This window comes from Liolophura sinensis, chromosome 2 (genome assembly GCF_032854445.1).
Source record: "Liolophura sinensis isolate JHLJ2023 chromosome 2, CUHK_Ljap_v2, whole genome shotgun sequence".
Lineage (NCBI taxonomy): Eukaryota > Metazoa > Mollusca > Polyplacophora > Chitonida > Chitonidae > Liolophura > Liolophura sinensis.
The window spans coordinates 4,532,192-4,559,269 of NC_088296.1; the positions used below are offsets into that span (position 1 = coordinate 4,532,192).

At 40.7% G+C, this 27,078-nt stretch overlaps 1 protein-coding gene across 1 annotated transcript; it reads right to left on the minus strand.

Annotated features, from left to right (window-relative positions):
• Positions 1-5,928: 5,928 nt before the first annotated feature.
• Positions 5,929-27,078, minus strand: LOC135463089 (uncharacterized). The gene is made up of 15 exons (XM_064740408.1): positions 27,039-27,078; positions 23,354-23,472; positions 21,535-21,738; positions 20,121-20,360; positions 18,473-18,636; positions 17,072-17,194; positions 16,026-16,116; positions 14,895-15,055; positions 14,297-14,398; positions 13,666-13,740; positions 13,231-13,354; positions 12,022-12,131; positions 10,651-10,821; positions 8,290-8,386; positions 5,929-7,231 (listed from the first exon to the last, which is right to left on the minus strand). The coding sequence occupies exons 2-15, from the start codon at positions 23,469-23,471 to the stop codon at positions 7,149-7,151; spliced, it is 1,863 nt and encodes a 620-aa protein (XP_064596478.1). The 5' UTR covers position 23,472; positions 27,039-27,078; the 3' UTR covers positions 5,929-7,148.

Genomic DNA, 27,078 nt, shown 5'->3' on the forward strand with positions numbered 1-27,078 from the left:
CTGCCATTTGGTAGGAGAGTTTCACAATGACTTCAAAGGTCAGGAACTTGTAGTAGTTTCTGAACTTGCCTAGGTAACTGCAACTAGATTCACTTCTAAATCTTCTATACAAAATGGCTTAACGTTTAATGTTTCGATTAGAACTTGACATTGGAGTGTTAGGTTCTTACGTCAGAAGTTAGAAGATGCTTTTCTTTTTATGCTAGATTTCTCTGCTTGATATTTTAATTTGTTTTTGACAATAAAGAAGTTGTTTTGCAACATCTGTTTTCTCACTCTGTTTCCATGATTTTGTTTTGTTTTGCTTATTTTTCCTCACGCCCAAGCGTTCTTCGACGATTAGTGGCTTCAAAATGGCGGTGAATACACGCAGAGATTCTAGGCAACCGTACGTGGAGATTAGAGTCCTCCCTCTGCACTGTAGCTGGTACTCGCCATGTACCATGAACTTGAGTATGGGAGATAAGAAGTGATTGTAGATAAAACAATGGGCGCCCGTGATATCACACGACTGATAAACACCCAATACGAACACGGGCTGATCTGCTGGACTCAGAGTTACATATGCCGAACTATGCATACATCAATGCACACTGTACTTTAATATATATATATATATATATATATATATATATATATATATATATATATATATATATATATATATATATATATATATATATATAGTGCAACGACTGGTTGATCCGTATCAGTATAATGGCTCGGGCGGGCCGCTTACTTGCCTTCGGTAAGGCGTCTCATTGAAGCAGCACAAGATAAAAGAGCGGTGGAAATCCGTTCTGCAACAAGGAGGCACATTACATGCATTTTAAGGATTCTTTCGTCGTCATATGGCTGAAAAATTGTTAAGTACGACGTTAAACCCTCACTCACTCAATAAATGGCCAGTCATTTTTCTCTAACCATAAAACTAATAGCCATCGTGTAATAGGAAAAATCAACATGGCTTTGAAGGTGAAGAAGAAATAAGCATGGTGTCAAAATCAGACGAAAGAGCCTGAAATCTTATTTGCAAACATGGTCTTCGATTTTTCTTTCAGGAGAAAAAGGTGTTTGAAAATGCTTTTGTATGGTGGGTATTTGGCACTTCAGTCTGGTATATACCGTTTTTGCTTAATAATGTTCTAAATAAGGATGCGATTGCAGTCTAATAAATTCATTGTAATGCAAATTCGCTGTTTACTTCCAAGAACATGCCTGTAATCTGAATTATATAAAAATATAAATATGATCAAAATCCAGGTTGAACACATTTGTTAACTGAAAAGGCTAACTTCTAGCCCAAGAATATTTATTAAACATATGCTACATCCCGATATATAACATTATTAAACAAAGGCAATAGATATCAAGGGGTGGCCCCAAATATCAACCATACAAAAATTATTTTCAAGTGTCTTCTTCTCTTTAAAGGCAAATTGAAAAAAGTACTGAAGACCACAAGTTTTCGCTCTCTTTCATCTCAGCTTTATGTAATCTATGATTTCTCTGCATTTAAACAACAATCAGATAAGTAATATATATGTATCACCCTCATTAAAGAGACCGGTGTCTGTGCTCCATTTCCATAATAGAACGTTTTGTGTTTGTCTGTCCATAATATTAACATTTCGACAAAGATAAGTCTATTGGCGATGTTCAAGGGCAAGAACGCACCTGGATTAAATTTCCCTTTGATAAATTATTGCCCAAAGTGTTTAAGAAAGTACTGCAATATTTTTCTTTTATCTCAACAGAATAAAACCAGCGCTAAACATCGCCATAGCGCCAAGTGGGAAAATCTTGTAACGTTTTTGAAGTGATGTGAGAATGCTACTGCTGATAGGTAATGACTGAGTCAGAGCAAGGCCACGTCAGGTGCAAACAGATTTAATTGGCTAAAATTGGATTTGCTAACAACCCTTCCCAGCCGCTGGCATAGGAAGGTCCAGATTTTGAGGGTCAATCAACCTGTATCAGTATTTTTATAGCTGCTTTTTCACAGGTTGGGCAAGGTCTGCACCAAAGCTTATTGGTCACGGAATGTTTAGGGCTGAGTTACAGCACTAAAGGTTAACATTGTAAAGTATGAAGACTCTGCCATACCGTAGTTGGCTGTTTCCGTGGGGTAAGAATACGCAGACAAAGAGGCACGTGACCACTTATGTCTATATCACGACATCGCAGACAGGAGAGCTCAAAATCCAGGTCATTCCTAAAATCTCCGGAGGAAGTACCTCGATCATTACTGTCCACTCAGATTATCCTAATTTCATGACCGTGTCCTCTTCAACCCTGTAAGGTTCTGATCACAGAATATATAAAGATGATGTAAACTTTGTTAAACAATATTTGTAAATGTGGTGTTTAACATTGTTTTTCCATTCTTCTTAATTTTGAAATATTTAAACATTTATTTGAAAACAGCGTTTGTGGTGAGTATTCCCCACCACCCTTTGGTTTGTATGGTCTTTAAATTATAACCTTTTCAATGACGATGTGGTGTGGTGCTAGCCGAATAAATTTATTTGAATGTAAGTTTCACGTAAATCTGAATTATAATAATATGTAGGAATGCCTAAAAATATGAATTTGGTTAAAATTCTGGATTAGCATATGGGTTAGTAGAAGAGACCATATTCAATCACAAGCGAATTTGTTCGGCGTGCGTTCCCCCTCAATCATCACATTACCATGCAAACATAATATATACCAAGAGGTGTTTCCAAACACACACCATACAAAACTTTTCTTAAAGTCCGTTTTTTTTCTAAAAGAAATATACTGATGACTATATTAACATGTAGTATTGCACATCAGTCTTTCAAAAAATTACATCATGTTTCGTTATTTACACCTTTAAGGTTTTCCAGCAACCTGCGGATGGTCGTGGGTTTCCCTCGGGTGCTGCCCGGTTTCCACCCACCATAATGCTGGACCCCGTCGTATAAGTGAAATATTCTTGAGTACGGCGTAAAACACCGATCAAATAAATAAATAAATATTTACAATAACTATCTAAATAAATATCCGCGCTGCCCAAGGCATCATCAGATGTCAAGGCTAATCATACCCATTGTTCAGCAAGTCACTTGCTTTTTTTTTAATAATTATGACTTCACTCCAGGTAATAAGTTCTTGGTGTCGAAAACAAGCAAATGTAGCAGCATTATGAATTCGAAAACGTATTCTAAACTCCGTTGTATTTGCAATAGCATGGAAGTGCCACCTATCGAGTGGGTGCTTGGGATTTAACGTCGTGCACAACATATCGAAGAGTATAGAACGTGTACGTTACGTGTACTTTACGTGTACCTGACTAAAGGCACTTTTGATGGAGAGTATGGGGAATTTCACGAAAAGCTAAACGTAGGCAAATAGTTAAAACAAACAAGCTATAGATATAACACATATATATCAGAAGTTTGTCTGATTTGGATGAACTGAAAATATTTTATCCAGAGTTACTGCCCCTTCCACATGAGGTTACCAAGGCGACAAAATACTTCACTTCCAGCAGAAAGAGCTGAAGACAATGGCCGTCATGTTAGTTTGGTTTCTTGACACCGATATGCTGTACGGAAAAGTACAAGAAACATGTGGCGGTAGGACAAGGAAAATCGATGCGAACGTGTAACACGAAGGAAGACAAAAGCTTACGGGACCGACATGGCTCAAGTGACGGACCCGGATGGCCGCTAACGACACTTTTCGGCCCCTGATTGATCAGCCTCAATTTGCCTCGGTGGAGAGGTGGGTATTTGGATTTGCCCGTGAAATGTCATTTATATAATTTATATGGAAATTTGTTTATTTCGTGTTTAACGCCGTAGTCACTAATGTGGTACTTGTACCACACCCGACATTTTGGTGTAATGGTGTTTAATGTCTTAGGTTCTACTCAGAAACATTTTTTAAAAAAAGCGATCATTTTCATGGGAAAACAGCGTGGCCAAAGTATATAGCACCTCCCTTCAAAAGGTATCTGACAAACTTTCGAGAGCTGGATTTGATCCTACGACCTCTTGATCACATTACGATCAGTTGTGATGAGATGAAGAATTAAGCTGACTTACACAGAGTTAGGAAACGAGCTGTGTCAACATGGGCGGACCATGCAAGCCATAGGTTAAAGTAATTAAACTAATCTTATAGTTATGAACGGCTGCTTTTACATGCAGTTCATTCTGTTCATTACTAAAACACAAGTTAAGTCTGAGAGCCCCAAACTGAGACCACCAAACAAGTTATCAATCGTCCTTTTCGATTTTAAAAATGGTACTCCTGTTGCTGCCTCGCTTGATGCTCAGCACTGAGAAGTTATTTGCTGACACAGAACGGGACGCCCGGTATCGGTGTGATGTGGCTGGGTGGGGTGTTTTGTCAGGTGTTTTCGGCACACAGTACACTACAGTAGCGGCAACACTTAAACGACATGGACTCGCCCTGCTGCAAGAAGACATACTATATGTACACACACCCAATGACTCTTCGTCGTCATATGACTTAAAATTGCTAAGTAAGACCTTAACCCCAAGTGTTCATTCATTCATTCCTTTCAAGGGTGTATTTAGTTTCAAATTTCCCCAAATTTCATGTGTGCGGACGGCGCTGTGTGTGGCTAGTCGAAATGAAATTGGCAATCAGCGAAGTGTGCATAGTTGTCCATGCGCGGGCAATATTTATGTTTATTGTGACGTTATGGTCCTTCTTATTGGTGAATAACTAGGCGATGCGAAGTCAGGATACCGGTAACTGTAGGATTGAAGGAAACCTGTTTTTGTGTATCTCGTATGCAACATTACGTTCTGATATACAGGTCTACACAAGTAGTGCTGTTCAACCTTGATTTATGCACTAGGACCTTTCTGTTGATTATTGATTATAAAGTAACATTGTCCAATTTACCATCATAATTTAAAGTAAAAACGCAAATGTAGTTCGCTTCATGTAAGTGGCCTTAACACGGCTGATATTACCGGTAGTAATTTTTGATCTTATGACGATCGCATCTTACAATATCAACAATTGAGACATTTAGTGATTTGCTATCAACTTAAGTTGACTACACACCTGTTCGTATATGGCCCCAGTACGGCTGGTGGACTTAGGATTTCTACGATCCATTGTCACACGGAACAAATACACATAAATTAGTTTACATGGCGAAAGGTTGTCGCACATCGCTGAAAGAAGTTCAAGTCCAGCTCATGCTGGCTTTATCTCTTGTCTTACGTGGAAAGGTATGACAACAACCTGCGGTTAGGTCTTGGGTTTCCGCCCGGCTCCTGCCTGGTTTCTTTAAGCCACAATGCTAGTCGCATTCGTGAAAGTGAAATATTATTGAGTACGGTGTAAAACGCCAATCAAAAAGAAAAAAAAAAGATTGAATGAGTGTTTGGGGTTTAACGTCGTACTTAACAATTTTTCAGTCATATGACGACGAAGGAATCCTTAGAGTGCGTGAAATATGCCTCCTTGTTGCAGGGCGGATGTTTTTTACCACTCTTTTATCTTGTGCTGCTTCAGTGAGACGCCTTACCGAAGGCAAGTAAGCCGCACCGCCCGAGCCATTATACTGATACGGGATAGTCGTTGCACTATCCCCTTGATGCTGAACGCCAAGCTACAACTTCCTCATTTAAGGTCTTAGGTGTGACCCGACCCAGGTTTGATCCTGGATCTAGCACCCCCGAAGCACAACTTCCTCTTTTAAGGTTTTAACTGTGACTTTATCCAGGATTTACCCTTGATCTACCAAAAAAAATAAATAAATAGATAAATAGATAAATTTCGCATCGCTTTCACAACCAGATATAGGACATATCAAATAGGTTTATTCATTGTAGTATATACACCAAAGTAATAAATAACGATGTTAACACTAATCTGGCAAGACACAGCAAATCTCCAACTTGTTCTAATCAAAAATCCCTGACGTAGAATTCAGTATGTATGTCATGCGTGGTCTCAGACAATGTATGTTGTTAAAATACGCGTGCAATGTAATTATGAGTGTTTTTTAACATATTAATAATTATACAAAATAAAGGTAGCTGTACACTTTGTGTTTTTCTTTCTTTATTTCATCATTTTTTTTTAAATATTAAAGAAAAGTATGCCACTCAGAAAATCAAATTCATTTGCGGGAACAAAACCCATTTTGTGTGCATATCCTGACTGTATAAGATATACTAGACTACCCTCACAAACGGCTAGGTTTGTGAAAAGCCTAATAGTTGAAGTCTTACCACATGCATATATGTAAATGAGCAGGATTTAGTTACAAATCATTAGAGGTCTGCTCAACGTCACTTACTCCTATTGTAAAATAGATATATGCATTAAGTGACGTTCACACGGTACTGTCCTCGAGTCGACACATCTTATTGGACTAGAGTCGACATAAAAAGGACATGCGCTACTCCATGCGATGGTAGCATTCGACAAATCGCATCGTCTTTACCTAGCTACCTTTAACTTACAAGTAACACCGAGCATTAATCTTCATAGAACGGTTTTACCTCCCAAAACAGAGACTCGTGCAAAAGGTCAACTGACCAGTATTCTCTTGCAAAACGTGTGTACTAAGTAAGCAGTTTGACCACAAAACGTGTGCACTACGTAAGCAGTTTGTCCACAAAAACGTGTGTACTACGTAAGCAATTGGTCCACAAAACGTGTGTACTACGTAAACATGTTTGTCCACAAAACGTCAGGGAAAATACAGGAGGCTATATTACAGCATTGGCCGGAATTTAGGTAGGCGGTAAATGTTCCCTAATTTATGAGCTGTATATTTTAGAAGAAATCAGTACAGTGTCTATCATGTAATACGTTTTTATTTCGCTTTGATAGAAAACGTGTCAATAATGTATGGTTGTCAACATAACTAACCCTGTAAATATGATCCACGGGATACTCTGAATTACAGTCAAATGGAAGATAGAAAATATCTATGAAATGAAAAAAAAAAACTGCGTTTTTAAAAAAACGAACACGATATAGCCCACCCAGCAGTTACATGACAGCGTTTGCTGGGTTTTAAAAACTGCTTCCTTTTCTTCAATGTCTTTATATTCAGCCATACAGTGCTTAGAGGTCAATCGTTGTTGTTGTCGTTGTGCTTGTAGTTGTTGTTGTATGGATCACTTAAAGAAAAAGAAGGCGGCCACTGCCCCGATTATCCCTCCTACTATTGGCATGGTGATGCCTATAGCAGCCATGGCGCCTGTGGTATAAAACAAAGTGACCGGGTGTTAACATAAGCAAAATGACCGGGTGTTAATATAAGCAAAGTGACCTGGTCTTACTATAAGCAAAATGACCGGGCGTTACTATAAGCAAAATGACCGGGTGTTAATATAAGCAAAATGACCGAGTGTTACTATAAGCAAAATGACTGGGTGTTAATATAAGCAAGTGACCGGGTGTTACTATAAGCAAAATGACCGGGCATTACTATAAGCAAAATGACCAAGTGTTACTATAAGCAAAATGACCGGGTGAAAAAGGACTGTGTTTTTAATAAAAGCAAAAGGACTGTGTTTTTAATAAAAGCAAAAGGACTGGGTTTTTAATACAAGCAAAAGGACTGGGTTTTATTAAAAACAAAATGACTAAGTTTAAACAAGAGCAAAAGGATTGGGTTTATAATAAAAGCAAAATGACCGCGATTTAATAAAAAGAAAAGAACTGGCTTTTTAATAAATGTAAAGTAACTGGGTTTCAATGAAGGACTACATGCAATTTTAATAACGGCAAAATGTCACAGACTCAATCAGTCTAAAATTCAGTTCTTGCCAGTTATGTTGCATCTCTTAAACCAGGAGTTTTATCAGGTATATCTGGAGAAAGGCGGCGCAACTCCACCGGTTTCCTCAACCCATAAACCCAATCACCGTAGTTTAAGTCATAAAGCCTTGCGTTCGGCATTTAACGTCAATCGCAACTTAAGACACAGTAAAAATAAGAATCATACAAAGATCGGATCCTAGCTGGCACACTGGATAAACTGCCTGCTCGCTACAACTATTAAGGTCCAGTGACCAGTGGGGTCTCGTGTTCGAATCCAGCTCTCGCTGTTTCAGCTGCGCTTTTAAGTCATGCAGTTTATCAGCAAGCTGGTGAAGGGCTGTGGTTCACTCATTGCATACCGGTTTCTTCCATCAGCCTCAAGCCTTCATCAATTACAGTAAACAGGCTAGAATCATATGACGATTAAATCCTACCAAAAAGAAAATATATGGTTACTTAAAAATGTTCAGGAAAACTGTCGGCGACGGTTACCTGGGGTGTAGTGGGCAGACTGAGAGTCGGGCTGAGCGGTTCCCGCGACGTAGGTCAGCGTCTGTAAGCTATCCTGTATGGCCACCAGGTAGACTTCCTGTGAACACCAGGGAAGATGGGCGAGAAACAAGTCAGCGTCAAAATATGAGAAATAATAGTCTTTTCTTTACAAGCTAGCAAAAACCTTACTGACCAGCCTTTACATTATACACTAACAGGAGCCTTTACACTAAACACTAACAGGAGCCTTTACATTATAAACTAGCAGGATAATTTATATTATACACTAGAAGGAACCTTTACATCATACTCTAATAGGAGCCTTTACATTGTACTTTAGCAGGATCCTTTATATTATACACTAACAGGATCATTTACATTATACACTAGCAGGAGCCTTTAAATTGTACACTAGCAGGAGCCTTTACATTATACACTAGAAGGAGCCATTACATTGTACACTATCGGGATCATTTACATTATACACTAGCAGGGTCATTTATATTATACACTAGCAGGAGCCTTTACATTATACACTAGCAGGAGCCTTTACATTATACACTAGCAGGAGCCTTTAAATTGTACACTAGCAGGAGCCTTTACATTACACACTAGTAGGAGCCATTACATTGTACACTATCGGGATCATTGACATTATACACTAGCAAGAGCCTTTAAAATACACACTAGCAGGAACCATTACACTGTACACTAGCAGGAGCCTTTACACTGTGCAATAGCAGGAGACTTAAATTATACCCTATCAGACTCCTTTATATTATACCGTATCAGAAGCCTTTCACTTATACACTGGCAGGAGACCTTAAATTATACACTGGCACAAGAGCTTAAATTATACACTGGCAGGAGACCTTAAATTGTACACTTGCCTTTAAATTATACACTATCCTTTACACTGTGCAATAGCAGGAGTCATTCCATTATACACTAGCAGGAGCCTTTACATTATACACTAACAGCATCATTTACATTATACACTAACAGCATCATTTACATTATACACTAGCAGGAGCCCTTACATTGTAAACTAGCAGGAGCCCTTACACTATAAACTAGCAGAATCATTTACATTGTACACTAGCGGGAGCCTTTAATTATTCACATGCAAGAACCTTCACATTATACACTAGCAAGAACCTTCACATTATACACTAGCAAGAACCTTCATATTATACACTACCAAGAACCTTCATATTAAAGATCAATAAGAGCCTCTACATTATACATTACATTATAAATGAATTACATTATAAACTAGCAGGATCATTTATATTATACACTAGAAGGAACCTTTACATCATACTCTAATAGGAGCCTTTACATTGTACTTTAGCAGGGTCCTTTATATTATACACTAACAGGATCATTTACATTATACACTAGCAGGAGCCTTTAAATTGTACACTAGCAGGAGCCTTTACATTGTACACTAGAAGGAGCCTTTACATTGTACACTATCGGGATCATTTACATTATACACTAGCAAGAGCCTTTACATTATACACTAGCAGGGTCATTTATATTATACACTAGCAGGAGCCTTTACATTATACTAGCAAGAGCCTTTACATTACACACTAGTAGGAGCCATTACATTGTACACTATCGGGATCATTGACATTATACACTAGCAAGAGCCTTTAAAGTACACACTAGCAGGAACCATTACACTGTACACTACCAGGAGCCTTTACACTGTGCAATAGCAGGAGACTTAAATTATACCCTATCAGACTCCTTTATATTATACCGTATCAGAAGCCTTTCACTTATACACTGGCAGGAGACCTTAAATTATACACTGGCACAAGAGCTTAAATTAGACACTGGCAGGAGACCTTAAATTGTACACTTGCCTTTAAATTATACACTATCCTTTACACTGTGCAATAGCAGGAGTCATTCCATTATACACTAGCAGGAGCCTTTACATTATACACTAACAGCATCATTTACATTATACACTAACAGCATCATTTACATTATACACTAACAGCATCATTTACATTATACACTAGCAGGAGCCCTTACATTGTAAACTAGCAGGAGCCCTTACATTGTAAACTAGCAGAATCATTTACATTGTACACTAGCAGGAGCCTTTTATTATTCACATGCAAGAACCTTCACATTATACACTAGCAAGAACCCTCACATTATACACTAGCAAGAACCTTCATATTAAAGATCAATAAGAGCCTCTACATTATACATTACAGCAAGCGTATTTGTGTTTTATAGCAACAGGAATCTTTAAATTATACATAAGTACAAGACTTTTCATTATATACACCAGTAATAGGCTTTGTTAGAAATCTTCATATGAGATATACGGCTCACCTCATCTCCTAACAATCGTATCACAAACTGGCCCGCCGCTATAGTGTCGTTAATTGCTGCAACTGCCATAAATAAGGGCACCTCTTGTGTAGTGCTCTGAACGTCACCGACCTTAGGGGCTACGTCCAAAACCTCAAACTCAACCGTCACGTTTGTATCAGACATCACAAACTACAACAACAAAATTGAAGGTTAAGGATAGTGCACATACAGCACACAAAGCCTCTATTAGTCTATCAAAATGCTATGTTCAATATGACACAGTATTACGCAATACACTCACATTACACATCACTCAAACAACAGACATTTTGCTAAATTTAACACTGTTTCATCTTCAGATTTTGTTCGGGCTTAACTTGACTTTTAAAACCATTTCGGTACGATCATGGCGGCATTTCCAGTGTAATACCGGCTAGTCAATATGCCAACATGGCGTGTATGACGCCCTCCTACTCCAAAGGGGCACCATGCCGAAACGACCCAGTCAAATAACACTGACAGAGGGGAACATAATCCTTGTGGCGGCCATAAATCACTGCATTTAGAATATAGATTTCAATACAAGCTTTCAGAGTGGTTGATTACACAATATTCCAGACAGTTACGTTATAAAATGCTACAGTTTAGAGAGTAATAACCAGGGAACCGGAAGAACTGTGATAGCTGGCCAATGGTCGTATGTAACCGATGAAATAAGACCTCTTGTCAGTTTTCCTCAGTTACGGTCTTATTTTAACTGTAAATTCTTAAAACTCAGTAACTCACACGCCCCTAGCACTATCATTCAAACAGTGCTAGGTAAATTAGGCCAATGATGTAAATTGCAATTTATTAGAAATCGCTGGTCTAGAATTGCTGAAAAACTGTGTTGCCACACATAATAAACAACGACATTAAGACAGTTCAAAGAGACCTGGGCCCAGACATTTTTTATCGTACATTTGTCCAACGATTTTTTGTGCGCCACAATTACGTAACCATTGGCCTATATGCGCGATTATTGCACATGTACGACGTCTTTGTGAAGCTGGACATAAGGCCCGAATTTATCGAGCAACTTAAGTCATAAATTGCAAGTTCTTAAATAGCCTTAAAAAATCATAACAGGAGAGAACCCATGTTGAGGTTAGTACATTGTTCTGCAGTAACGAATCAGTGTACAAATTTTAAACTTTCGAAAACAAAACGTTTTATTTGCAGCTGTGTTTGAGTTTTTGACTTAAGTCTTAAGACGTTTGATAAATACTGGTCCAGGCCTCGGAGAATCATAGTCCACTAGCAGACGTACAATAATGGAGACTTCAGAATGGAGAGTGTGATTTCAAGATACGCCTTGACTGAACTTTTGCTCGCTAGTGTCAGACTTACATTGAGGTGAGCTATCCGAACTGGTGACACCCCGGCCACGCCCGTAATCGTCAGTAACAGGGAGTATTTGAAGATACTTCTGTCCTTTTGAATGAAATCGTTGTAAACCCCTGAAAATTGAATTGACCTTGCACTGAAACTTTCCAGCGATTTTACTTCAAATTGCCGCTGTACAATTCCACAGTAAACACGCTGAATAAACACATAGGAAGCACCGTAACTACTATGATTCCTTTCACTGCAAAGACTGAGTGAAAGGCAAATATACAAGTTCAACGATGGACGAGTATATAATAAATAAGCGTGCACAATACCATTTTGTTGTTCACATTGTCGTGGGGTACCGGCCGCAATAGCGTACGCTTCGGGAGCGGTAGATCCAGGGTCAATCCTGGGTCGAGTAACACCTAAGACCTTAAAAGAGCAAGCTATAACTTCCTCGCTTGGTGTACAGCATGAAGGGGAGAGTGCAACGACTGGTTGACCCGTATCAGTATAATATCTATAATTCTCTGACATGGTACTGGTTAAGGATAAAATGTCTTACACTTGATCTTAATCTATAAGTGTATAATGTGGCCAGCGTTCCGTGGCCGTTTAATTTAATACTTTCTGGTGCACACCTTCTGCTTCTTGACCAGTAACATCGCAGGTTAGAATTTACCCGTAGCAAATTCAATTTTGGCGTAACACTCTGTGTTAAAGTGAAACATTCTTTAACACAGAGTAAGGAGGCTGTCCACAAATGCATAAATCTATAATCTACGTGTATTCTGTGAATGGCGAAGTCTTTTATTTATTTATTTGATTGGTATTTTACGCCGTACTCAAGAATATACGACGACTCACTTATACGACGGCAGCCACCATTACGGTGGTTGGAAACCGGGCACAGTCCGGGGGAAACCATCCGCAGGTTGCTGACAGACCTTCGGCCGAGAGAAAGCCAGCATGGACTTGAACTCACAGCAAGCGCATTGGTGAGAGACTCCTGGGTCATTTCGCTGCGCTAGCGCGCTAACCTACTGAGCCACGGAGGCCCCTGGCGAAGTCATGCAGCAGAGGTATGTTGTAATCTGAAGAGAGGGTTAAAATGTGACTCACTTACATCCATATAAATCTCAAACACATAATCGTTGAAAAGTGATAGCTACAGAAGGAATTTCAAAAGCAATCGAATTATTTTCATCGAATCAGAGCCACGCTTACCCGGCAGTATGAATGTGACATAAACTCTGTCCCGGAAGGCATAACAGTTACTGACGTCAAACTCAAAGATGTCCGGCTCGCCTTCGAAGAAGTTGTACATGTTGTACTGCATGTGCATGTTGTACTAGGAATACAAAGAAGAGCAGTCCATGTTAATGTGTCCTTGTGTTCAACAGCTCTAACACAATCTCTATTACCCTAGTACTACAATTTATGTAGTGGGGAAGTGTGAATAGGTAAATCGGAACTCAGTTTAAAGATAAGAAAATGGTTTTGTTTGACCATGTAGTATAAGGGGTTCTCTCAGAATACAACTGGATTTCGAGCATTGAGTTCTCTTGTTAGGCTTTATCATTCTTTCGGTTGACACTTAGTTCGTGAGTTCCATTTTCATTTTATAAACATCAGTTTGTCTCTAAGGCCTGCTGTACTCACTGAGGGTATCTCCACTTTAAGGCTAATAGGCTCCCCATCTTCCAAAAGATTACCGCTAGCCTCAATCCAATCCGTCTGGAGAATAAAGGGAAAACGAGGTGAAAACATAGTGAAGACGAGGTAAAAACAAAGTTTAAGTGGTGAAAACATAGTGAAGACGAGGTAAAAACAAAGTTTAAGGAGGAAAACAAAGTGAAGACGAGGCGAAAAGAAATTAAGACGAAAAAAAGAAAAAAATTGAAGGCAAAATGAAATCAACCTTACTACAAAGTGAAAACACATTGAAAACAAAGTGATGGAGTACTGTTTTTCCATTTCGAAACTTAGAAGAGGCAAATAATATCAGGGAAATCCTATATCTGATTCTACACTGGTAAGAGAGTACAGTATGATTACACAATTGTTCATATCTTTCAGAGTGTGGTTGATTTTGCTGTCTCAGTTATTCAGTGTATATAATACTGTAGCTAGATGACAGGTGTAATCTTGAAAGATCGATTGGTTTAGATTGTTGACAAGGAACGATCATTATGGCTGGCGACTGGTATATGAATGCTTTTTGAATTCTCGGTCAAATACAGAATGTTTTTTTTGTTGTAAGGAGTCGGACAAATTCGTCGTTTTCACTCACTGTAGCGAAGTACCAGGTCCATGTGGAGTTAACCCCAAGTCCTGGGGGCCAGTCAGTTCTTGTCGCCACCCAGGCGTCGCAGTCGATCAACCGCTCCTTGTGCTGCAACAGTACAAGAAGAAGTACAATCCGTAGGAGAGGACCGTAGTGTAGTGGTTAAAGTTGCTTGCAATGAGTTGAGGGTTCAAACCTGGCGTTAGACAGTAAATTTGGGATCTTGGTGACAATGAGCTAATTTGAAGAAAAGATCTTTTCTACCAATATGGTGTACGTATCTATAAATAACTCTTGGAAAAGTTCGTCAGAAACTTGACTTAGGTCGGTGATTTACTCGGGGCTTTTCCACTTTCGCCAACCCATAAAAGTGGCCCGCAGTGAATAATTGAAAACTCGTTAGAGTATAAGATAACAATTAAATAAATAAATGAACAAAGAACAATGTAACCAGTAAATTAGCACCAATGTAGACCTACATAATACTGAGTCACACAAAGTGACATGGGAAAGATAATTTACTTTGATGGGAGAGAAAAGGAAGTATAAGCAATCACTAATTTTTCCATCAGCAATCCTGGTTGCTGAGAACTTTTTTCCTTACCTTCCCTATATAGGTATACCGCGTGTTGTCGAAGGAGAAGAACTCGTTTGCAGTCCGCATCCGAACGTGAGCCGAGTCCGTGTTTTTCACGTCAAATCCGCCTGACTCTATTGGTTTGTAAGTGCAGTTGCCGACTAAAGGGTCGTTAACGTAGGCCACGCCTGATAAACAAAGAGGTGCACAAACTGATTATTTCTCTTTAGAGAGAGAGAGAGAGAGAGAGACAGACAGACAAAACTTTCGGTGTTTATTAATAAGATTCACGCCAAAACAACTTCATCAAAGAAAACGCTACAGGCATACATGCAACTATTAGAAATATATTTGATTCGTGTTTTATGCCGCACTCAAAATATTTCACTCTCGTCCATGGGCCAGACCAGATATTATTACCACCTGAGATGACCAAATCTAGTTGGTACTAATATGTTTACAGGGTCAGTAGAAGTAAATTAAGAAATAATAGCCTTTCTGCGATGGTAGCTTTATCACGCAATTTGATAAAATGTAAAACCATCTTAAAAGGCGTTGTGCAAATTACAAAAAGCAAGAGAAACTTCAATATATCGTGGACCCTCACTTAATAATACAATTAGACCAATTTAAAGGGGTGATTTGTATTCTTTACTAAGGGTAGAAATTTAGCAGTCCACATTATTTCTGTATTTCATGTACGTTATTAGCTGAATATTCAGCTGACCTGTACATTTACATGCAGGTTTTCAGCTGGTTTGATAACAGTTTATCAACAGTTTACATGGCCAGCTTGTTTTATCTACGCCCATCATTACGGTAAGTTAAGGTAGATTTGCTCAGGTAAGTAAACGTTCATATCATTTCCTTTATACTCCTATAAATACAGGCAACATTATAAGCACAGTGCATCTGAAGAATGTATTTTTTGTATAATAAGACATTATGTTAAGTCGTGGATGTCAGTCACCTATTGTGCGGTGGGCTGTGGGTATGAGTGTGTGTGTGTGGGCGGTGGGGGGGGGACATATGTCTCAAAAGCTTTCTTACCTGTGTTAAAGTCGTGGATCTCAGTCACCTATTGTATGGTGGGCTGTGGGTATGAGTGTGTGTGTGGGCGGTGGGGGGGGGGGACATGTGTCTCAAAAGCTTTCTTACCTGTGTTAAAGTCGTGGATCTCGATCACCTGGTGCGCTGTTGGGGGTTTGTATATGTATCTCACAAGCTTTGTTTTCAGGTCAAACTCTTCCTGGAAATAAACATGAGGTAAATACATAAGGCTATACAATCCCTAAAGGAGCAACAACGACGTATCAACGGGTGATATTTGGCAATGGTCCCACCTAACCGGTGAAAGACGGCCTCTTGTCAGTTCAGCTCAATTAGGGATTTTTTTGTTTAACTGTTCATGTAACGCTTTAAATGAAAGTAACTTACAATGCCCCTAGCAATATAGCTAATTCCCTAAAACGCCCGAAATGTAATATGTCAAAGCGAGCACCGGTAAACCATCTTTCAACAGTTATCCAGCCGTTTAAACTTTCGAATCGGACAACTCAAATCAACATCTGCCATGTCTGGATTTTTTTTTTCGACGTCGGGCACGGTGATAAGCTGCGAAAATCTTATCCTACCCAACATTGTCTTTAAAGAATTACATGCCCTGTAAACAGAATGTTGGGTGGGATAAAGTTTTCGCGGCCATCAGGTAGGGACGTCCAGCATAGCTTTGGGCTACACACTTATCGTATGTTTAGTCCAAGTGTCGAATTCGTCGAGCCGATTCGATTCGACAAATCGCATCGTGTGAACAAATCTCGTCGGTTTCGATGAATCGTACACATTACAGCAGCAGATATTTCCTCTCCATGTTCATAGAGGAGTTAGTATGTACTTTCATCTCCAATATATCATACAAGAATAACGGCAGTTATTTGCATAGATAAACTGAACACACACTAAGGTTGTCACTAGAAAACGGGCCCAGGCATTCCTTGTATAATTAATGGAAGGAAGTGTTTTCTTAGTTACTAAGAAAACATGGCAGATTTTTTTCGTATAATTAATGAAAAAACTCGGACAGACATTGTACTAGTGTAAAGTTCTACGTTACCTTAGTTCATGTAGCCATAGAGGTATCATATACCTTCACGATGTAGCTGAATGAGAAAACGTGTTCAGACATTATACAAGGTCATAATTACCTTCATGTAACTGATCTCCTTAGTGTCGTAGTTAACCACTTCACTCATGAAGGAAAAAGCCTTGCTGGGCACCGGAAGTGACTTCGTGTTGATTCGCCCAGGACATGGATAGTCCATCGGCGCCTGCACACGAAACAAATATTACTATTAAAAATTGCAGGAAACGTCTCTGTCTTAGAAAATAGGCTGATGTTGTACGTTACAGGGTTGTCAACCAAAATGAAAACTGATTCACTACCTCACTGTCTTGGTAGAGATGGGGTGAGGCAGCGAGGTACCCAGTCAGAAAGGGAGCGAGGTCTGGAGTTACCAAGGCAGAGAGGGAGTGAGGCCTGGAGGTACCGAGGCAGAGAGGGAGTGAGGCAGCGGGGTACCGAGGCAGTGAAAGAGCGAGGCCTGGAGGTACCGAGGCAGACAGGGAGTGAGGCAGCGGGGCACCGAGGCAGTGAAGGAGCGAGGCCTGGAGGTACCAAGGCAGGGAAGGAGCGAGACCTTGGGGTACCGAGGCAGAGATGGGGTGAGGCAGCAAGGTACCCAGTCAGAAAGGGAGCGAGGTCTGGAGATACCAAGCCAAAGAAGGTGCGAGACCTTGGGGTACCGAGACAAAAAAGAGAGGTTTGGAGGTACCGAGGCAGAGAGGGAGTGAGGCAGCGAGGTCTGGAGTTACCAAGGCAGAGAGAGAGCGAGGCCTGGAGATACCAAGCCAGGGAAGGAGCGAGACCTTGGGGTACCGAGACAAAAAAAAGAAAGGTCTGGAGGTACTGAGGCAGAGAGGGAGTGAGGCAGCGGGGTACAGATGTAGAGAGGGAGTGAGGCAGCGGGGTACCGAGGCAGTGAAGGAGCGAGGCCTGGAGGTACCGATGCAGAGAGGTTATATATCTGCTCCCATATAAATGCAAATTTCATAAATTCTGCCTTTAAACTTCACGCAAATAAAGTAAAGTGATGAGTCTTATAAAAAGTTACATTTTTACTCACGGGTTTATTTTGGGTAAGGTCATACCAAACACCATGAGTAATCAAGACTCGAAATAACAAAAACGAATGGTAGTCGTAGCTCTGTAGCGCCATCACCTCAGATTCTAACACCATCAGTGATCGTGCCACAAAACTGGAAGATCTCACAATAGCACTATAGTGCCCTCACAGACCTCAATTCCATCAGTGATCGTGTCACGGAACCGTAAGATCTCACAATAGTACTATAATGCCCTCACAGACATCAATACCCTCAGTGATCGTCTTACTGAAGTGGAAGAACTTACAATAGCACTATAGTGCCCTCCTCTCAGACCCCAATACCATGAGTGATCATGTCTCAGAGCTGGAAGAACTGACAATACCATCAGTGATCGTGTTGCTGAACGGGAAGAGCTCACAGTAGCAGTATAGCACTCCTACCTCAAAGACCCCAACACCATCAATGATCGTATCTCGGAACTGGAAGAATTCATAATAGTGCTCAAAGTTGTGAGGTGTCTCTCCCTGTTTGTTCACTATACCCTTCACCCAGCACCGAACCGGAAGTTGCTTACGCCCAATCGATGTGCCCCAAGCGTTGTTAGCTGGAAACAGACCAAGCATTCAGTTTCAAAGGATGCATCAAATAGCAATTCCCCGAACTAAAGGCATTCAGTTCAAATCAGAGCACACAACACAAAAGCTGAAGAACATTTAATGGCCCATTCTATACAGAGGATGATCCCAGAAGTCATGTCTTCTTTAACTTTGCTTTGTATCCGTTAATAAGGGCGTCTTAGCCTAGGTCATGACCGTTAGTGGTTCACCATGATACGAGTTCTCTACATTTACAGTCATTTGGTCTGGACGTTAAAAAAGCAAAACTGCACACAGAGGACCTGCATAGAGAGACTTTCACCTAGTTCATCTCTGAAGTACTGGTGGATCTACGTACAGGCATCCTCCTGGTTGATTTCGTACTTCACCTGTGAAGTACTAGTGGGCCTGCTTAGAGGCGCCTTCGCTAGTCCGGTACTGACATCACTCACCTGTGAAGTACCAGTAGACCTGCATGGAGGCGCCCTCGTTAGCCCCGTACTGACATCACTCACCTGTGAAGTACTGGTGAACCTGCATGGAGGCGCGTTCGGCCGCCCAGTACTGACATCACCTACCTGTGAAGTACCAGTAGACCTGCATGGAGGCGCCCTCGTTAGCCCAGTACTGACATCACTCACCTGTGAAGTACCAGTGAACCTGCCTGGAGACGCGTTCGTCCGCCCAGTAATGACATCACTCACCCGTGAAGTACCAGTAGACCTGCATGACCTCGTTAGCCCAGTACTGGAATGATGCGCGACTGAAATACTTGTTTAATTGTTATTTGACATGGAACTCATTCACGGACTACGCATTTGAACTTTGATATGGAATTGATGCCTTGAATATTCATTGTCTGCCCGGCATCATTGAAAACTGATGACCGCTTCTCTCTTGTGTGTTACCGGCTTTATTTCTTATTTGTATAATTTCTTACATACCTTTGTCTTTGGGAGTTAGTGTTAAACGTTGTTTTGGAAATGGATCTTGCGATTATCGACTTGGAACGCCCTTTACGGACTACGAATGGTATAGGAATGTCGGACTTGACGCTGATATTTACCTGTGAAGTACCAGTGAACCTGGCTGTAGGCACGTTCGTCCGCCCTGTACTGATGTGATTCACCTGTGAAGTACCAGTGGATCTGCATAAAAGCGCCTTCGTCAGCTCATCACTGACATGATTCACCTGTGAAGTACCAGTGAACCTGCATGGAGGCGCGTTCGCCCGCCCTGTACTGACATGATTCACCTGTGAAGTACCAGTGGACCTGCCTGGAGACGCCCAGTACTGACATGACTCACCTGTGAAGTACGAGTGGACCTGCATGGAGGCGCCCTCGTCCACCCAGTACTGATGTGATTCACCTGTAAAGTATCAGTGGATCTGCATAAAAGCGCCTTCCTCAGCCTAGACATGACTCACCTGTGAAGTACCAGTGGACCTGCATGCAGGCGCCCTCGTCAGCCCAGTACTGGCATGACTCACCTGTGAAGTACCAGTGGACCTGCATGGAGGCGTCCTCGTCCGCCCAGTACTGGCACGACTGCCAGTGATCCACTATTATCCCACGCACCACATCTGTTCCTACGTAGTTTTCCTGGATCTGAGGGTCGGACCAGTGAAGAGCACGTGCTGCCGAAAATATCCGACCTTTACCGTTGACCATCTGATAGCCCAACAGGAATCTCTGATCTGTCGAATCCAAGGACGTTACCTGGCAACGCTCTGTAGAACGAAATCAGCCAATTAATAAACGTGTAACACGTTTTTTGACAGGAATATTTTCCTGGCTTTTGATCTTAGTTGGCAATGATTGCAATCATCACAGGCATAGTTCAGTGCACAGCAAATGTGTTGTGTTTTTCTTTTCGGATTCAAAGCAGACAGGGGGGGCCTCCGTGGCTCAGTCGGTTAAAGCGCTAGCGCAGCGTAATGACCCAGGAGTCTCTCACCAATGCGGTCGCTGTGAGTTCAAGTCCAGCTCATGCTGGCTTCCTCTCCGGCCGTACGTGAGAAGGTCTGTCAGCAACCTGCGGATGGTCGTGGGTTTCCCCCGGGCTGTGCCCGGTTTCCACCCACCATAATGCTGGCCGCCGTCGTATAAGTGAAATATTCTTGAGTACGGCGTAAAACACCAATCAAAAAAAAAAAAAAAATCAAAGCAGACAGTGAATACCCACTTTTTTGGGATTTTGTTGGCTTTTTCCAACATCATGCAGTAATGGATACCAAGTCAAACTGTGCTTTTTTGTCAAGTGCAAAAACTATCTAATCTAGTGAGTAAGTACTTGAGGTTTAACGTCGTACTTAACAATTTTTCAGTCATATGACGACGATGGAATCCTTAGGGTGCAGGTACGTATAATGTGCCTCCTTGTTTCAGGACGGATTTCCACCGCTCTTTTATCTAGTGCTGCTTTACTGAGACAACTCCATATAATCCGCCCCGGCCGAACCGTTATACTGATACGGGTCAACCAGTCGCTGCAATATCCCCTTAATGCTGAACGCCAAGTGAACGCTCTACCGACCGTGCTATCGGGGCCGGTCTATGTAATCTAGACTAAGTCATATCATTATAAGATTGCCAGGCCCCTGGATCACAAAGTTGTCCTAGACATAAGTCAGACTTAGTCTTGACTTGTTCTACAAATCCTGAACTTATTTTTGAACTTAAGCAATAATCCGTATTTTTGCCATGAAAGTCTAAGACAGCCCCAAGTATTAAATAAAAATCCTTTGATAAGTAACAATTTCAAACTGTAAACTGGTTTCAAGCTATGACTAAGTTTGGCTTAAGTCTAAGACAGGTTTTTGATCCTGGGGCCTGGGCTACATCGTACAAGACAAGAAATCATTTCACACGACCCTTAAAAACAACAACAAGACGTATAATTACGCTCGTCTGGGAAATCCATGATGAATTCGTCATCCACGTAATCGTAAATTGCTCGCAAGTTAATGTTGAAATCGGTCTGTTGGATGGTGCCTCGATTATTGGCCCCGTCATAATACTCCACTAGCTCGGTCGTCTGGTTTTTGTTGATAATGGTTAGTTCAATTCGCGTCTGGAATTGATCCGGGAAGTTCGGTTTGGACGGACCTGGAGTATAAGAAAAGCCATACATTGATTATCTTTGATTCGTTTAGGACAGAACTGCGGTGTGATAAAAGTAATATATTGGCTAATTTTGGTCCGTCTGGCGGTATGAGACAAAGCTGGCTAAGACACTAACATCTGCTATGTTGGTTCACATGTGACTTGACGTTGGGAACCAGGGAAGTGTTCAAGTATAGCCTAGCAGTGGCAGCTGGGCCTGAAGCAAAGGGCTGTGCTAACTAAAAGTTTATGTATACTAATACTGGGGGAAGACAAAGGATCCGCTGGTAACTTTTTTGCACGACAACTTAGTTAAATAGCACCTAGGCCAGGGAAACTTAGAGGGTTCCATGTCTAAAGCTGGGACTGAGCCAACACCTCGTGTATCGCAGTGACTGAAATATCAGCGTCAAGTCCGACATTCATATACCATTCGTAGTCGCTAAGAGGCGTTCCAAGTCGATAATCGCTAGATCCATTTCCAAAGCAACGTTTAACACTAACCCCCAAAGACAAAGGTATGTAAGAAATTATACAAATAAGAAATAAAGCCGGTAACACACAAGAGAGAAGCGGTCATCAGTTTTCAATGATGCAGGGCAGACAATGAATATTCCAGACATGAATTCCGTATCAAAGTTCAAATTCGTAGTCCGTGAATGAGTTCCGGGTCAAATAATTAAACAAGTATGTCAGTCGCGCTTTAATTGCAACTGCTCATAAAGACATCATGCTGATGTAATGAGCATGGCTACCTTTACGGCCCCTAGCCCCAGGTTAAGCGGTATTTGATACACCTTGAAAATGACGAGCGTTACAGACCCTAACCGATCAGATTGTGATTCAAAAGTAACGGACGATTACGTCTTTCCCGCTAATATGTGAAGATCTCATGCTACAAGAGGCGCCATCTATGATGTTACACATGATATACAAGATAGACGGTTACACTCAAGACACTCCGCTTAAGGGAGAAGAAAAGACAAAAATGATGCAAATATCAGCTGAAAGAACGTAAAAGATCATTGCAAATATAGTCTTTAATATTTTTTGCTTCGATTTTCTCTTCCAGGGGATAAGGGTATTTGAAAATATTTTGTATGATGTGTATCATAGGACCACCTCTCGTTATATACAACATCTTTGCATTGTAATGTTCTAAATAAGGAAGTGATGAATGTCTGATAAATTTGTTTCCATGTAATTTTTTTCATTTATATTCATAGACATCCATTTAATCTTAATCATGATAAAATATAAGAATGCATTAAAATATAAATTTGATCTTTAGAACACTATTATCCATAGACAATAAGAGGTTGTCCAAAATATCCGCCAGTCTAAAATTATCTCAGTAAAGAAAAATCGAAAGAAATGTTTAAGACCATATATATGACTAACTTTTCATCTGAAGATGTAATTTATATGTTTTCTAGACCTTTAACGTCCACACACCTTACCTTACAGCCCCGCCCCCCCCCCCCTCCTCCAAAAAAAACCCTCGCACCTCACTCCATACACTACTACTTCTACGTATTCTCTGCCCACTATCCGAAATAATGCTGACATTGATGCGCAGCCAGACACACTCCAGGCGTGAATAATTCAAACCGCTTACCTCCAGATACGGCCCCAGGCTGAGCACTGCTACACACTGTTTGGTCAAAATTACCTGACGTCAATCGAAAGAGGCTGCAGACGATTAGGAAGACAGCGTTTACACTTCGTGACGTCATGCTGCAAGGATGTGCAAAGGAAATACTCCAGAATGATACGCTTTTCGTGTAGGCCTACCATACTCATTATGTTTGTCATGGCCCTCGCAGACTCGAATCTTCATTCGGTTGCGCAGTTTACCACATGATGTGGGATTGACTCAGGTATTATGGTTTAGACAATTCTGAAAATTGTTATGCCTATCTTTGTTGTACAGAAAAAGTGGTATGCATATGACGAATAATACTTCAATGTATACCTAACTATAAGGAAAATAAGATTATTTTATTTTGTAGCGTTACTCATGGACACCCGGGTGAGTGAGTGAGTGAGTGAGTGCTTGGGATTTAACGTCGTACTCAACAATTTTTCAGTCATATGACGACGAAGGAATCATTAGGGTGCATGTATGTGCCTCCTTGTTGCAGGACGGATTTCCACCGCTCTTTTATTTAGTGCTGCTTCACTGAGACGACTTACCGGAGGCAAGTAAGCCGCCCCACCCGAGCCATTATACTGATACGGGTCAACCAGTCGTTGCACTATCCCCTTCATACTGAACGCCAAGCGAGGAAGTTACAACTTCCTCTTTTAAAGTCTTAGGTGTGACTCGATCAAGTATTGATCCTGGATCTACCGGTCCCGAAGCGGACGCTCTACCAACTGTGCTATCCGGGCCGGTCGACACCCGGGTGAAAGTGGGAAGAAAATCTATGGTAAGAAATCCTTGATTGCTGACGGCTACAATGCTGGCTCTATTAGATTGTCCTGCCGTTGGTCACGTGTTCGAATCCAGTCCCCGCTTCTACGGCTACTGTTTTAAATCAGGAGATTTGTGAATAGTTGCCAACCACTTTGCTGGTTAATATTCCAATCAACTAGAAAACCTGAATGTAACAGCGGTAATGTTTGGGATCTTTGTGAGCCACAACCGTTATCTTTAACCCCTTCTATGCATACCCACTACATAACAACTGCTGTATAACTGTGCAGTCCTGCAATAAGGTATGCACCTCCCTTATTCCGCTTGTAGTGTGCATTCGCAGATCAATAGGTCCAGTTTTTGGTACCAATGGGTTTCAAGAAAAATACTATGAATGACCAGGCTTTGAGAGTAATGTAATGAGAAACATATAAGGCGTCAGATCGATGTGCCTGAATTTCACGCCACATAACTCTTAAAACTAAAATGTTACGTTTAACACTTGCAAGAGTTATCAGACCACTTTTATTGAGTGTTTATGTTTCATACGCTTCAAACGTATTCATTGTCCAACTCTATTAAACGAGTTAATTTTCTAACTTTTCAAGTGTTTGTTTAAGGTATTGATTAAGCAAGAGCTCAAACACTTTTAATACAGTTGGAATATCAAAACTTCAAAGAGAGTTACAAAACTAACATTAAATAAAAAGTTATAATAAAAGTGGCTGGACAACTCTTATAAGAGAAGTCACTCTTAACAGTGTCAAATGTAACACTTTGGTTTTAAAAGTCATCTTAGTATTTCCTTGGCTTGACGCTCATGATAACCGGGTAGCTCGTCTCGTGAAGTGAATGGTCTAAAGATGGGATGTCAAATATTTGACTGACATACCGACAGAGAGACCGACAGACCGACCAACCGACCGACCGACAAACAGACAGATAGGCAAACAGACAGACAGACCGTCCGACCCACGGACCGACAGTCAGACAGAATGTCACAGAAGAACGACGAATATAAATAGCTATGGGGAAAAGGCACGACCACGTCGCAAGGAAGGCATGGGGGCAGTGGATTTGATATCTAATGAAGAAACAGCGATGTACTGTATTGAAATAACCTAAAATCTCGTGCTTGACTACTTTGCTCATTCTTACTGCTTCCGAGATTTCTGTTAATCTTAGACAGGGATTTGCAGGTTTGTTTGAAGTTAAAATCATGTGTAATTAACTGAAAAAGTGCAAGTTTTAAGCACATGACTTAATAGTTTCTAGCACTTATTGGCCTCTAAAATATTCACCTTTTCGAGTCGAATTTTTAAGTTATTTACCGTAATGGTCTCCCTGAATGGCCTGTTTTGTCTGTCTGTCTGTTCGTTCGTCCGTCGGACGTTGTCCTGTTTCAAAATTATTATACTCAGTGGGAACACAGGCACTTTAATTCTAGACAAGAGATGTCAAATTAATTGCAGTTAACTTCACTGTATTTTTTTACCTAATTCTGCTTTATCCATTGTGCTTGGGGTGTTTACGTTGCTGCACTCTAAAAAACATTGTGTTAATTTTACCGGAAGGTCTGTTATCTGAGCGATGCTAGAATGCATTCTGTTATTGCAACAGACTGCTCTGTTAAATGTAACATATTCTATTAATTTAACATAAATATTCTATTAGACTAACAGGCTATTACGTTGAAAATGACAGAGTAATACATTATAATCAAAGAAAACATTCTGGTATCACTAACACAACAGATTTCCTGTTAAAATTAACAGATTAATTTCTTTAGTGTACTATTTAATTATTTACACGAACTGTTAGAATAAAACCCTAATAAGCCGTATTCCAGAGTTTACGTATGACTATTTGCCAGCTATCACACTGACGTGGATGCTGTGGTTTTACTCTATATTTATATTGTTATCAGACATCGCGCCTGTCCCTGGTTGGTTGTACATGTCCTGATCAGACCAGGTGAGATCGACTGCTGTTATCAAAGCCTGATAGAGACAACCTTTGAGAGGTACGGAAAAGAGATTGAATATGGTGGTAGAGGGAAGGAGCGATAAACAGTACGTCACAGGGTGGAGAATCTGGATCGCTCAGATATCGATCTGTAGTCAATACCTAACACCAGCTCACTCTCAGAGACTCGGTATCAATCTCCTGATCAAATCGATACTTCGGGAATTAGAATTACTTTTACAACGAGACCGTTATTTTTATATACCGCGAAAAGACCAGATTTGAAAGAAGTGAATGATGCGATATTCAATATTTGCACCTTATCTAAATCAAAGCAAACAACAAAATAGCTTGGTATTATCCCCCCCCCCCCCCCACGTCCTCTCGCCATCCCCGCCCCTCGCCACAACACCACCACCAGCAAACACCCAATACATACTGGCAGAAACAAATGGATTGGCAATACATTTAAACAGATATACGAGTACATAAGATGTAACTCTTTTTTGATACAAAAATGCAGTCTGGGTATATTTTTGAAGAAAGCTAAAGGAAAGTGCAACTTTTTCCCCTTTGCTCTGTATTCCTTCCATAAAAGGAAATTGGTTTCAGTTTTTACAAACCACACATCACATCAGGGAAGACAAAAGAAGGAAACTTACTGGGTAATGTTTGTCACAATATGACAGTAAAGGCTGTGCTCTACAATGCCGCTGATAATATACGTGAAGATAAACACGTCGCACTACTTGTTAATGTAAAACACGTATTTCTCATTTACCCGTTTAACATGAAATGACTTAGTGAATATAAGGCATGTAGGCCTTTGTGCGGTAAATGGTGAGAAACAATCTGCAGATATATGTGCCCGAGAAAGAAGAAATAGACAGAGACAATTCCGAAGTGTGTAATGACCTACCTGGTAGTTTTCTGTACGAGAGAAATGCAGTCTTCCACCA

Coding starts and splice junctions, on each gene's coding strand:
- LOC135463089 (XM_064740408.1), bottom strand. CDS start 23,471: ATGACGTCACGAAGTGTAAACGCTGTCTTCCTAATCGTCTGCAGCCTC. Junction 21,739..23,353: donor GCCTGGGGCCGTATCTGGAG/GTAAGCGGTTTG, acceptor CTTATACTCCAG/GTCCGTCCAAACCGAACTTC. Junction 20,361..21,534: donor CATGGATTTCCCAGACGAGC/GTAATTATACGT, acceptor TTCGTTCTACAG/AGCGTTGCCAGGTAACGTCC.